Source organism: Corvus hawaiiensis, chromosome 3, assembly GCF_020740725.1.
Source record: "Corvus hawaiiensis isolate bCorHaw1 chromosome 3, bCorHaw1.pri.cur, whole genome shotgun sequence".
Classification (NCBI taxonomy): Eukaryota; Metazoa; Chordata; class Aves; order Passeriformes; family Corvidae; genus Corvus; species Corvus hawaiiensis.
The window spans coordinates 58,250,156-58,264,767 of NC_063215.1; the positions used below are offsets into that span (position 1 = coordinate 58,250,156).

Here is a 14,612-nt window from a genome sequence, read left to right on the forward strand (position 1 = left end):
GTTCATTGGCCAGCTGCCTAAATGCTTTTGCAGTTATAAAGAAACATGTTTAAGAACTTGCAGAGGAAGAGCTCTTGTGCAAGGCACCAATGCCATACATGCAGTCCAAATGTATACATTTGACATCCCTCTCTCATTAAAGATGTTCCTCATTCCACACCAAAAAATCCCTGAGATGTTAATGGATTCCCTTCAACTTCACTCCCACGATATGTGTAAAGAGGTACTGCCCGTTTTGCTCAGTTGCCTTTAATTTTCAAGAACAAATTCAGACTGGGAAAAGAGATGCTCTGTTTGGTCCAGACTCAGTCTGCATTACTTGCTTCTCAGCCTAGGATTTGCTGGAGCCACTCTGATTTATTTTTGACAAAGAGCATTGCCTTTAGACCACATTTCATCCCTGCACACTTGTGTGTGGTGCCACCATATTTCTCCCAGCTACTTACTGGTGAGATCATCTCATTCAGGAGATATGCAGGAAATATGGAGGGAAGTTGTCCCTATTCAGTATTTGATCAAAAATGCTGCAAAAGGAGATTATCAAGGCAGAAAAGCAGCTCTTTGGTAATGAGTGCAATCTGACATCTGAATTTTGTTCATCAGGTCTGCGAGGAGAGCAGCAGGGCTCTGGGCACTCTGTTTCAGAGAGGCTAGACCTGCCCTACAGTTGCTAACCAAGAGAACTCTCTTGCACATACCCATCCAAACATAGGAATCCCCTAGTAAATGTCTGATAGCCCAGGAGCATGGCTTTCCTTATTCCAGCATCTCAACATGTTGTATCACACAGAGTGAAGGAAGTGACACCTCTTTATGAGAAAGGACCTCTAGATTTTGCCCCTCAACTGGTTTGAACAGAGCAATTGGCAAATGAAATGCTCTAAAACTATTTCAGTTAACTCTCTGTCATTTAGTAAGTGGTCATGCATGGTCATGGCCCTAACTAGATTTTTTCTGTGTGTCCTTTGTGTTAAATCAATTTCCAGGGTCACACTGACTGATCACATTTTAGCTTGGGTCATGAACTGGTGATCTACCTCCACACTGCACTCATCTCATTTGCCTGCACTCGCTGATCCCTGTGAAAGGCATAGCAGTGCTTCTGCCAGGCTCAGATTCCTCCTGTCCCTCCCCTGTCCACATACAGCAAGTTCCAAGGCTTCTGTTTGCAAACGTGGCCTGCAAACAATGAGGAGCTCCTCGCTCTCCTCACCGTTCATATGGCAGCCAGGAGTGGTTTCTTTGGGGCTCTGCAGGTATCATTCCCTCGTGAGAAGGGCTGATCCTTGTTTGACCTTTCTGACACACAGAGAAAGGTAACCCAAGACGAAAATGAGTGTCAAGTAAGCTTCCTTGGCTAATGACTGAATGCCTTGAAATGCCTCTGCAAACACCCCAAGAGAAATGGCATGTGCTGTTCTGTGGTGTGATGCAACACTGATTTGTTGCATCTACATAACGTCCCCATAATTGTGTGAAATTTAGTGTGAACAAGCGGTTGAATCGCAGTTCATCAAACATAATTAAACTGAAACAGAGAAGCAGAAATACCCCTTTTATCTTGTGTAAGGGCTGATGATATAAATACAGAGCACCCCAGAATCAAAAAATTGACTAAGCAGATGCTTGCTAGTCTGTGAATTCTTTTATAATGCAAAAACGACTTTTATCTCTCACTGTCTATTTTTGACTGCTCATCATTGTGCTGTCTGGGTGCTTTGATAAATGGCAATAAATATATTTAACATATGTTTAGTTCATTAAGAAAATCAATCTACTTTATGTAATTTGGCAACAAAAGAGAAATCATGGAAAAATACATTTATGAATGTCTGCTATGCTAATCTGGACTGAGCTACCTCTTTGACCAGAGTAAAAAAAAAAAAAAAAAGAAGAAAATGGGTAAAAAAAAGTACAAAGTAATTAAAAAGAAGATGATAGAACTCAGATTGTGTGATCTGTCCTGTGAAGAGTGTGAAGAGTGTGTCATTTCCTAATGGTGCTACATAAAGTCTCCTTTATCCCCACAGAACATAATACAGCATGGACTCAAAATAAAGTGGGTGAATTTATTCCAGAAAGGGCCTTGTGATGTGGAAGGAAGAGAGCAAGACCTTCTCTACTCTTTGTCCAAAGGATGCTGATTTGATTTACAAAGAGAGGTGTCCCCAACACCACCTTCACCTTAGCCAGCCATTGCATGGAGGCAGGCATTGCACGGAGCATGAGATGTTCCCATTGAAAATACAGTGGCGCAAGGGTTACAGTGCTTTTGTCCTCAGGTGCCCCAGGCATCGCCTGGACACAGCAGGCATCAAGTGCAGCCTCAGTGCCTCTTTCCCATTGCTGAGTAGACAATGGAGAACACTCTGGTCCAGACTGCAGACCACATTTAGAGATGAATAATATCAATATGTTAAAACTGTTGACTAAGCAGAGGGGCTCATTTTTTTCTTTACACTAAGAAAGGTTCACTGAGGGTAAGAAAGCTAGGCTTTGAAAATACATTCAGGGATTAGGGCTCCAAACAGCAGATGTTGTAGGCTGTATTTGAGACACAAATCATAACCTTGCATCCCAATCCAGACTATTTGAGCATGATAGATCCTTTGAAGATTCCAACAATCTCTTGGTTCTCCAACCCTTGCATTTTCTATACACTGTAAATTTTACCTGAATAGTGTACTTTCAAAGGCAGGGAAATGGCTTGAAAGTACAATACCTGTATCTCTGCTAGACCTGGCCTTCACTTGCTAGGTAAATGCACCTGTCAGTATAAATTTCCTCACAGTGGTTTTATATGTCATTTCTCCATGATGGAGCTGAGAGGGTGCCTGTTCTTTCCCATTTTCTGTTTGAAAGCATTTGAGTTCTCAGCTCAGGAAAGAGGTCAAAAAACAAGCACTGGCCTCAGAGACTCCTCAGATCAGCCTGGAAAACATGTCAGTTTTTGTAGCCCTCAAGAAAATAGACATTGTTCTCATTAACTGTATACTAGGCCAACTCAAATGACTAAGAACCCATTTACAGTCAGGTCACCAGGAAAGCAGATTTCAGCAGGAGGCCAAGACTGAACATGTGACCCCACTCTAAGGGTCATTAAATATGTGTTTGAAACACCCAAATAAAAGTTCAAGTAACTTCTTCTCTTCAGGGTTTCATCCCTGGTTTTGAACCTATGTCATAGAAAGCAGAATCCAGCCCCAAGACAATCTTCAAGGGAACCAATAATGCTGGAATAACACAGTCAAGCTTGCTTCCCTGGCAATGAATGCTTATCTCACACTGCTCTCCTGGTGAGTAATGTTTAAAATAAATAAATACTGCAGGAGAGTTGTTGTTAGTGCAATTGTTGGGTTGTACCCTTGTGGCAAGCTTTTTATCATAATAGTACAGAAGAATACAGTTTGTTTGCAAGGTAAGTTTGAGCCAGGGTGCAAAAGCACATAAAGTCTGTTAATAAATAATGAACTGTGCATGTGGGTTTTGCAGAGTGACTTAAAAAATTGACCCCTTCGAAGTACAATGTTATGCAAGTGCTATTGAAACAAAACAAAAGAAAATGGAGAGATTTAATTTCTAGTCCCTTGGAATGACAGACACGGTCTCCTTTGGAGAGAGTGGGACCCATGCAAGTGCAATGGCAGCTGCAGCAGCACCTCAGCTGTACAGTAACACACCTTTGTGTCCTTCCACTGGTGGTGTTCCACACAAGTAATGACAGTGGTACTACAGCTTGCTCATGAATTATGATACCTTGAATGTGTTTTCTACATCTGAAGACTATTACACAGTCAGAGAGACAGATCCTCAGTCGGACTCAGGTTGGTATTTCATGGATTTGATGATGTCATACCATATAGAGGTCTAGAGCTTACCATTATCTTGGGTTTATGAATTAGCAGCAGCAAATGCCTACACCTTAACCTTCCCAATGTAAGGACACAATAGACTAGAAAGAAGAAAGAAAAACAGGGGCTCCATAATTTTGCTGTACAAAGCTAACAGCAGTTCTTGACTCAAGAGGGACCAATTAATTATACTGAATGGAAGGGAGATCAGGTCACTGACCTTAATGGGCAGGGCCTCTTCCTAAAAAGTACATGCCAGGCCTACCAGGATGGTCTGTGACAATACCAGTATCGGCAGAAAACACTGCTTTGGCCAACTTAGGAACTGCCTAATGCCAAGCAGGGCATGTCATCCCCCCACTTAATAATGTAAATAAATCATTACAAACAGTTAGAAAAGTGAAACACTTACTTGGTCCAAGACCTATGGAAAATGCAGCAACATAGACAAGCAGGCTGGCCAGTGAGAGCCATTTCAGGACAACAGGGACCTCCCCACTTTCCATGTGAGACCCTGTTGTGCTTTTGCCTCCTGCTGGGGCAGTCCCGTTCAGTTCTCCTGTCCTGGCAACATCTGGGCTTTGTACATCAAATGACAATCTTTCTGTTGAAGCCATACTAGCAAAGAGGTCCTCGAGACTCCCATTGGTGACAGTGAAGTTTCCTGGTCTCTGGAGAAAGAAATCCTCTGGAGATTGGCTTCTACAGACCTTGGTGAAATTCACATGTATGTTACGGTTCACTAAGCCCATAGTGACCAATGATACTGCCATAACAGAAGAGCCAATACACAGAAAAGTTTTACTTCCAACTTGATCCACAAAAAACGTGGCTGGGACTGTGCTGACCACTTTAACCACCCCAACTCCAGTAGAAGCCAAGCTGGCAGCTTCATCGGTCTGGAACCCAACTGACTTCAAAACAGTCGATGCATAAAATAAAATGTTGGGTTGCCCAGTTGTCTGCACAAAAAACACTAGAGTGAGTCCTACCAGCATTCGTGCCCTCATGTTGTTTTTTGAACGAAGCAGGTCCAAGAAACCATACTGATGTTCATCTTTCAGGGAAGACTTAATCACAGTAAGCTCTTTAGTAGCATCTGACGTTTCCCGTAGCCTCTCCAGTACTTTTCTCGCCGCCTCATCGTTATTTTTCATGACAAGAAACCGAGGGCTTGGTGGAAGGAAATACATGGCAATAGCTTGCAAAGCACCTAATGGAATCACAAGTCCAAACATGTACTTCCAGCCGTGAGATACGCTGGCAAACACATAATTTGAAATATAGGCAAAGAGAATGCCTATCACAATCATGAGTTCATTTAATGACACAAGGAGGCCTCTTCTGTGCTGAGGGGCGATCTCGGCAATATACACACATGTTGCAATTGATGATAACGATATGGAAATACCTATGGCCATCCGGCCCACAATGAGTATCTCGTATGATTCATAGGGCAGCAAAATCAGACTACCCACCACAAGTAAAGAAGATGCAATAATTATAGCAAGTCTCCTTCCAAATCGGTCGATAAGAAATCCACCAGTAAGGGATGCAAATAAGGCCCCAAAAAGCAGGGAACTTACAATGACTTCCTGCTCTTTGCAAGAGAGTGCTAAAACACTACTCATCTGAAGAAGGGCTCCAGAGATAAGGCCCAACTCATAACCCATCAGAAGTCCACTTACAGCAGCAATAGCAGAAGATAGAAAGGTGAATGTTCCACAACCTGATAAGAAAATAAAAAAAGTTGAAAGAGTGATTTCTGCTGCATTCTGACAATTCATAATAACTTTATTTGATATACCAGTTTAAAAATCTCTCTGTAACTTTTAGGCAAATCAGTTAGGTACAATACACATCCAGTAGCAGTGGTGGCATAAAAAGCTATTTCTGAAAAGAAAAAAAAGTAATGAATATAAAATCCTCTTTAGTTTTAATGCTTTTGTGTCCCTTATCTTCCTGATCAGAAGTCAATAAGGTTTTAATCAGGTCCTAAATAATTAAACCTTCTGGTTCAGAATATCATTGCAAAAAAAAGCAATGTGAGAAACAATTTTTGCCTTGAGATTTTTCAATGCTTTTCCTAAGGTGAAGAAGTCTCATCCTCCCAACTAGTACAAGCAAAGCATAAATTTCTTAGCCAAATTGTTTCAACCTTGACTTGAATAAGTAACAAGTTTTCCCTCACCACTTATTATTTCCTTTGTTTCACCTGAGGATGACATGAAGGCTGCTGGTACCATTGTTTTTATTTTGCCAAATGGAGACTTATTCAATGAGCACCAGGCTGATGCAGCTATCTGGGATATTCTAGGGAAACTGATCTTTGAGGCAAGCTCATGAACTTTCTGGGCTTTGCTCATGTCTAAACTCAGATTCTTTGGAATATCTTGATCAAATATTTTGCACCGCTTTTGACAGCCATAGTGTCAGGAATAAGAAACAGATGATGAAAACAATGCAGATTATATGCCTTTGAATGTCCACTTTAAAACAAACTCATTTTACACAATTGTGATTCATTGTTTATTGTTACAAGATAGATTTGACTGATCATATTCTACTAACTGTGAAGCCTTTTGCACCCTAAACCTTGAGGAATATATCAGTTTGTTATTGTTGGTCTTGTTCTCTCTCCCAGCATGATTTTCCTCTCATCATGATGTTGGCTGCCACACAACTAGGAAAAGAGTAAATTGACTTCTGATTTTCCACTTAGTTAGAGAGATGGGATGGGTCAGAGGAAAGGTAGCTTTTGCAGCATAACAGAGTCCATATTTAGTTAATTCTCCTGGAGCGAGTGGTATATGGTCTAATTGGAAATTATACACAAAGTTTGTTTATTTTTAGCTTATTTTTCTAATGCTTTAAGGCTCTTTGATCACACTGACTGCCCAGAGTTCCTTGCCAGTAACTTTTGAGCACTTTGATGAGGATCAGTCCCATTTGACAGAGGATATTACATTTCAAAAGCAAATCTTGAACAGAGAGAAGGAGAGCAGTTACATCTGCGCTACTAAAGTAAACAGCGCCAGAGCCCAGGCCCAGACCCTGGCATGTGGCCATATATCCTACTAAATTACTGGCAGAATCCCTGGTACATTTGCACCCCAAACCACTTTGTGTTCTCCTAACAGCTCCCAGAAGCAAACAATTCCGCCATCCCACCCTGCATCTACTCCACAGGCAGATGGATTGTTTTGGAGGGTAGCGCACTATAGCTGTGAGCAATGCCTCCGGGGTCAGGGGAGATGTGTAAGCCCATTAAGTCTATTAAGATAAATATCACCTAACTTAGAGTTAGCTCTCCTAACTTTGAGCAAAGCAGAAGCCAAACAGCTTCTGAAGCCCAGAGACACTGAGTGCACCAAATGCACCTCAACTCGCTCAGCTGCTGAGCTGGTGTGGCTGGCAAACCAGAGACAGATAAGAGGTAGGAGAGAAGCACGTGGTTTTTGTCTTGATGGGTCATAAGGACACAGGGGGAATGGGATTACTGTGAAAAATCTTTCAGACGGTGGGGGCAGGGGATAGATTTATTTGGATGGAGATGGGACATCTTGAAGAAACTATCAGAAACAAATTTGCAAAATGGTCCAATGATGGAACAATCTTTTTTATATTGTTGTTGTCCGTATATGTTAATATGTCTAAAGCTTTTTCTTCCTTTATATCTGCAGCATCTGAGACCACTTCACTTATTTTTAATAGAGGTTAGTGCATGGGTTAGAGCAAGGTCCTGCTGTACCTCCTTCACCCATTGAACAGTACTTCAATGGAAGTACTGCTGACTGCAGCTAGGCTGCTTTGTGCTGCATGTACTCCATCCTGCAATGCACGCCTGCAATATTTGTTTCATCATTGCAAAACATAATTTCTCCTTCCCATTTATACTTTTGAGTTTCCTGCTTGCTGTATTTTATTATATCTGGAGAATATACCCTTCCAATGAATCCTGGCTGGAAATCTGGGCTAACACAGTGTTGTGCTGAAGGAATGAGCTTGCATATCAGAAACTAAACTGCTAATTTGATCACAGTGCTCTGCCCAAACTACTGTTCAGTGCTGGTGTTTGTGCTTTTTTGAATATCTCTGTATTGTACATCATTGAGCTATGTACATTTAACCTAAGATTTTACCTCAATTTTTATATTATGGAGTAGAGAGCATTGTGGACATCCGGTCTGACATTCACAAAGAGCTCACCATAATCCTTCAGACATGCTTCAATTATATTTATCTGAACTGGGCAATTTAAAACATTCAGCTTTGATTTAAAAGTTGCTAGTGATTGAAAACCAATGGCTTAAAGTCATAAGTTAATTGCTTTCACTGTAAGTTATCTGTAAGTTATTTCTAGACTTAATTTCTGCAACCTCAGCTTCCAACCATCAGATCCCATTGTCGATTTCCCCATACTTAATTGTGTTCACTAAGTACTTATAGCCTGTCATTGAGTCATCTCACAGACATCTCCTTTTTAGCTACTTACCCTGTGAGGCTTTACAAGTTTACCACTCCCTTAAGTATTCAAACCCTGTTCTTTGAACTTTATCCAGACCATCAACTTCTCCAGTAAATTGTGATCTGGACCCAGTGCTCCTGCTGTGATTGCACAGAGCCAAATAGAAACCTGACATAATTATTCCAGTCCTGGTGGACATTTCCCTCTCTGTTTGTCTAAGGATTCTCACAGACATGTATAGGAGCTCATCTTCTGGTTATCCTCCAGGAAAACCAACTTCTTTTCTGACTGGATTCTTTCCAAGGCACTGCCTTGCCTTTAAATATGGCCTGCCTCATTGCATCCTAATGGGGAATGCAAATCACTTTACATTTGTCTGTATTAAAATACATAGCATGGGTTCAACTTACCTAACGTAGAGACATCTACATCATCTCTAGATTTCTCTTGTAACCACTGGAGAAAAATAGGCATTTCTAGATGTCTGAATTAGGTCGGATGGCTACTTCTCTCCATTGCCTATAAAAGGAAACTGTGTGGCTTGCTCAGATGTAGATGTCTAAAGTTAGCAGAGAGGAACCTCAGACAGCACATTCACTTGCAGTCAGCAGGCCAAGGCATCCGAATTGCATTCTGCCAGTGACATATCCCATTTATTAATCACCCATCACCTTTATCACCCCCAAATAATCTATTATTTTCTTCCAAGAAACCGAGGAAAAACAAGTAACAGAGGGGCAAAAGCTGAGTTTAAGGCTCTCCAGCAGCAACAGCAACAGAAGCATGGACAGGGTACCCTATTGATACTTGGAAGTCTGTGTCCTGCCTGCACAGCTTTTATTTCTTAAAATGTTGGAGTGACATTTTTGTATACTTTCAGTTTCTGAATGGCAGTGTCAAGTCAAATATCTTGACAGAGTCTACCACCAGCACTGTTCTTTACAATCCAGACTGCGCTCACCTCAGTCTGTGATCCTCAGACAATCAGAGAAACTGAGATGGTTATTTATTCTTAGTCTGAGAGGCTGTACGAGCTGGATGTAGAGCTCGGAACAGATAAGGAAATATTCAAGCTCATATATTTCTTGCTTCTCCAAGTAGAGTACCTTGGTCAATGTCTTCATGTTTCTTTAGTTTGTTTTTACTGAGTCAGCTGGTATCCTTCTTCATGTGTCCAGTGACACATGCCCACAGTTGTACAGAAATAGTGGAGGGCTGTAACTAGAGCACCCCTGAATGAACAGCAGATCCTGATGTGATGCAGAGGGAGATACATTGTCCTTTTGCATCATCAGCAGCAAAGTCAGCAGTTACCTTGGTGTCTCTTGTCCCTCACAGGCACTATTCCACTGAAAAACATTGTTATATCACAGGTTTTGTTTTAACTGGTGTACCCAAAACTTGCCTGCTCACAACTGCCTGCTGAATTAAACCTTGAAATCTCTGCTCAGTTTCCCTTCATGGCCTTCCTCTAGGCAAAATTCTCTCTGACTTCAGCATATGTTTTGCTTTAACATTTCCAGATACAGCATGTTGCAGTAGTTGTACTCACAATCCTTTTAAGTGTCACTTTTAATGATGCTGCTGGCAGTTCTTAGGCATTCTTTTTTTTAACAAAAAGCTTCTTTACATATATATATATACACATATATTTCTCTTATTTTTATGAGATTCCAGCAAAACACATGGCAGTGTACAGCCCAGGGGAATAAAATATTTTAATGATAGCTTCCAGGGAATTTTCTCCTTCTGTCTGCCACTAACACCATGGCTAACGAGTGTGTGGCTAGTATGTGACAAGTGATTGGAAAGTCTATTCTCTAGTTTCCCATGTAAACAAAGTGGTTTCTCACAACTGTTGTTCAAGTCAAAAGCAGCCCTACTTGGCAAACAAACCGATCTTTAAGAACATTCGTTGGAAGTGTTTATGCTTGGTTCCTGAAAAGGAGACCAACTGCAGTTGCAGTACAGCACAGAGTACTGACAATGAGGCTGGATGGGGCCAAATGGTAAGGGTGTGCCTCTTTACTTATTTTCAAGCACATATCTGGGAAAATACAGTCTTTCCAAAGGCATAGTATTTGGTCTGTGCATGTATTTTATGGGCCTTAGGGATAAATGATCAGTGCCAGGGAAGATCTGCAAGCAGGCTGATGGGGAACACCACTCTTCACCCACCTAATGGGAGGGAGAGAAATGGGAAAGGTGCTTGGGAGCCCTTTCCAGCTCAGTTTGGCAATGCTATGCCCCACATTAGTCCAAACACTGAGATTTCTGTGATGTAGTTTTTCTTTGCTTTCTCCCAAGAGATCATTCAGTGTGCATATAGAAAACTACTGGGAGGGAGGGGAGGGAGATTACTTTATGTAACCTGTGCAAATATATCTATTTTGATAGGAGGGGACTTGACAATCTCTTCCACCATGGTACTTTCTTCTGTTTACTTTGATTTAATCTGAGATGAGAAATGTCTCAGTTTGGAAGGGAAGGGAATTTCTTTAAATCCTTGTAAATTCTTTGATCTATTTAGACATTTGGAAAGTGAATTCAAGCTCTGTCAACTGTTGGTTAATAAGCACAGATCAGAAAACCACAATGAGTTGAATTCATTGCCTCGATATGAATCCACAGCATGAAATATCTTTTTTTTCAATAGAATAAGATATCTACTTTTATCTACAATAAATTTTAAAACTACAGCATCTGTATCCTAAAATTTTAAGCTATCTTTAACAACGTGTTTCTTCTCCATCTGAGCGCTGTCTGACATATAAAAAGTGTGTCTTTCCAGGGAAATAGTATTTAAAATTTCCCAAATTGTCATTAAGGAAGATTTTGTTGAAGTGTGTAGCATGAGGATCACAATTTTTTTTAGGATAAATGTTTGATGGCATATATTAGGAACTGCTGTATAATTAAATCATGGTTTTTCTTCTCATAAAAGGTGATTCTTCCATTTTCATGTTATTAGGGTCTTTGCTGCACTGTCACAGTCACTTTCTCTATCTCATCCAGTTGCCTGGTATAAAGAGATCTATGTTACCCTGTTGGTCTATTCCAACACCTGAGGTTTCTTTAGATCCAGTAGCTGCTCAACAGGTGCATTTCTCGTATTAGCTAGGATACATCTGATCTAACTGTCCCTCTAGAAGTCTGGCATGGGATCTAAAACAGTTACCCAACAAGATCCTATGGGATGAAATAAATGGTAGCTTTGGGGTGAAGCTATATTGCAAACAGAGATGGAAAATCTCAGAAAATATTAACTTTAACCAAAAATAGTGTCAGGGCCATGTGGGATCACAACCATTTGACAAATGGGACTCCTCCCACCCAAGTGTGAAAGGCAAACCCAAACCAAATATTTTGTAAATGGAACTGAAAAAGAAGGTAGAAGGAAACTAATGTACCACTCATTTTCACACATCTGAACTCCTCCAGTGGTGGGAAGCACTGTATACTTTGTACAGCATAAGCCAGATTAATGTACTTTGTAAACAATATTCAAATTTCATGAACAAAAGCCCCTGACAATGATGGAAAGACAGGGAATTCAGATCCTGGGCAGACCCACCCTGGCCATGTACTCTCTAACTGCTCTGCCATGTAATTTCATTATGTCAACAGGCAGCCTGTCCCCTCATTACATTAAATGGCATTTGGGTTTTGTTTTTTTAGTTTCTAGTAAGAATCAAAAAGTTCTTTTCATTTCTAACTAGGTAATTGTATATTCCTCAGGTTACTGTTTTGATTTTTGAGGGTAAGGACAGGTGTGTAATTTGCACATACTCTTCTGACCTTAACCCATGTGCTGCAGAGACTTTGCCATCTGTTTATTGCTATCCCATAGCCATCTGCACTGCTCTCCTCAGTCCCTAAGGCAACATTAAATGTGTCTGCACACATACTGACTTTCTGTTCTTGGCTAACCTCTGATTTTAGTATAAGACACTGCTTGACTGATCACTATTACACTCCAACAAAGCATTTGTGCCTATGGTATCTGAACATTCCTGCATCAGTCAGTTCATTCAGCTCTAAGCGAACAAAATCTGCTTGGGACATTGTCATTTCCGGCTTCTGACCCTGCTGTCCTGTTTGGGTACAGCTGACTTGTGGCTGAGAAATATCATGATTGTGGGGCATTATCCCCTTCGTCTTATCATCTGTGAAAGAGGCTGAAGTTTCAAAATCATGCTGCAACTGAGAAAAATTGGTGGGGTAGGACAGCAAAGATGAAGAGCTATGAAATTCAGTTTCTGCACTTAAAAACACCGAAGAAATGCTACAGTTGTTTTTTGAGGGTGTCAGTACAGAAATCCTGTTTCTTCCTGAAATGCTAGGGAAGTAAAAACAGGAGGGAGACACTGTCCCCCCACCCTGTACTGTCCCCCTGAATGAGCAGGTGCACTGCTTGCCTGGACTCCCTTCAATCACTTTGGTGTAAAGGGCTGTATTGCCCCTGAGTGTGCAAGGACCAGATCACCACTGTTGTTAGAGAGCAGCAGGTTCTCCTATCTTTCAGATGGCTCATCTTCATAAAGGAAAAGGATTTACACAACAGACAGCACCTACACAAGCAGTAGGACTGAGGCCTTTTAGGGAAAGTATCACACAAACCTTCATTCAAAATTCAAGCTGGCAGTCCCCCTCCTCACTCATATGTTCCCCTCGAGCACTTTCAGTAATTGAGAAGGCACGTCCCGAGAGTCCCTTGGCTGTGTGGGGCCGTTCTCCCCCAGCCCCGAGCATCAGCTGTGCGGGCAGCTGCTGCTGGCCAACAGCTGGCACTCAGCTCCTGCCTCCTTACCTGTCGCAGCCGGGAGCTGGGGCCGGCTGCTGCCCCGGCTGCTCTCCTCATCCTCCCCCGCTCTCATCGTCTGGCTCTGCTGGCTGAGGTCCTCCGTGCTCTGCCCAGGTACCATCACTACCCCCTTCGCACCTTGGGCGGGAGCACTTCACAGGGCTGTGATCCTTCTCGGGCCGGCCAGGAAAGGGCAGGTTGTTTTCCTCATGGCAACAAGTTGCTGAAGCTGGCTGAAACCAAATGCAAACCACAAAGTGGTTTGTGAACAACTTTGTTGCTATTTCAGAAGGCTTTGCCCTTTGCAGTGACACAGGCTGTTGCTATTCTGGGGAGCCTATTGCAGGCGAGGGGAGGGCCGTCTGTCGGAAGTATTGCTTTTGCCTTTTAACAAATAGTTGAGACATCAGACATCTATGCACAGCTTCATGCACACTCCTTACCCATTCACTTACAGGGTCTCTCTCCCTTTTTCCCTGTCTCTCTTTTCCTCCTCTCCCTGGTGTTCGTACGCACAGGTTTTTAGCAGAGAAGACACACTGAAGAGGAGGGTTTGAGGTGTTTGCTGTGTCAGCTAAAGTCAAGGCACTGAGCACACACACGCGGCATCGCTTCGTTCTTGTAACTTATGAGCAAGTTATGGTGAGAGGAAAACAACCATGGCAGCCCTTTGCAGCCTGTGATAGTAGGAATCAGGACTTTTCATGGCAAAGATGTACATGATATTTTACAAGCAAATGAAGGGCAAGCCACCCCTCTTTTCCATGACAACTTTTTTGTAGAAAAGCTGTCTCAGCTATATTGAGCCAAAGACTTGATTTTTGATCGCTGCTGGGAGTCACTCCATCCTCACTTGCTTCTGTAGCAGCAGTGGCCAGAGGCTGGGTGGCAGCAGCAGGGAAAGCTTACAGTGGGTGCAGGTGAGAGGCTGCCTGCCCTGCTCTGTGCTAGTCCTGGTGTGGGAGCCTCCAAGTGCTCTCAGCAGACCCGCTGCCTCCGTCAGGCAAGTTGTCCAAGTTACCCCCAGTGGGAATCACTGTTGTATAATCTGGCAGTGCTGCAGGCTTCTTGTTTGTGCTCTCTCATGGCTTGCTTGTTTGTTTTTGTTGTAATACACTAATGCCTGTAGATAGCATGTGAGGGAAAGGTAGAGGTAGAAACTTGGTAGCTTTTGCAGTATTTCTAGACAGGAGAATTCCTAAACATTTTTCCTTATGTAGAGCAGCATAATACGCCCTTTACTGACGTTTGCTTAGCAAGAAAAAATGTGATGAAAGACACTGTAACTGCTCCATTTGACAGCTGCCTTGCTGTCAGCTTCAGAAAGTGGAGCACCAGGGATGCCACGGGGCCACTGCTTCCATTGGGGAGTTTAGGTTTTGGCAGTGCCTTTTACATGTAGTTAAATGAGTCAACCTAACTCTGCTCTCATGTGTTACATACTTTCCTTGTAAAATGTCCACGTGTCAGTCGGTACAGGACGCTGTCA

General features: G+C 42.2%; 1 protein-coding gene across 4 annotated transcripts in view; it reads right to left on the reverse strand.

Annotated features, from left to right (window-relative positions):
* The window catches only part of SLC2A12 (solute carrier family 2 member 12), a 30,898-nt gene extending 17,475 nt beyond the window's left edge, over nucleotides 1-13,423 (reverse strand). For all 4 annotated transcript variants that reach the window (XM_048299677.1, XM_048299676.1, XM_048299678.1 and 1 more), the window contains exons 1-2: nucleotides 13,130-13,423; nucleotides 4,264-5,580 (exon numbers count right to left, since the gene is read on the reverse strand). In XM_048299677.1, the coding sequence (XP_048155634.1) occupies nucleotides 4,264-5,580; nucleotides 13,130-13,244 (1,432 nt within the window). In that variant the 5' untranslated portion in view covers nucleotides 13,245-13,423. The remainder of the gene's footprint in view (nucleotides 1-4,263; nucleotides 5,581-13,129) is intronic.
* Nucleotides 13,424-14,612: the final 1,189 nt, after the last annotated feature.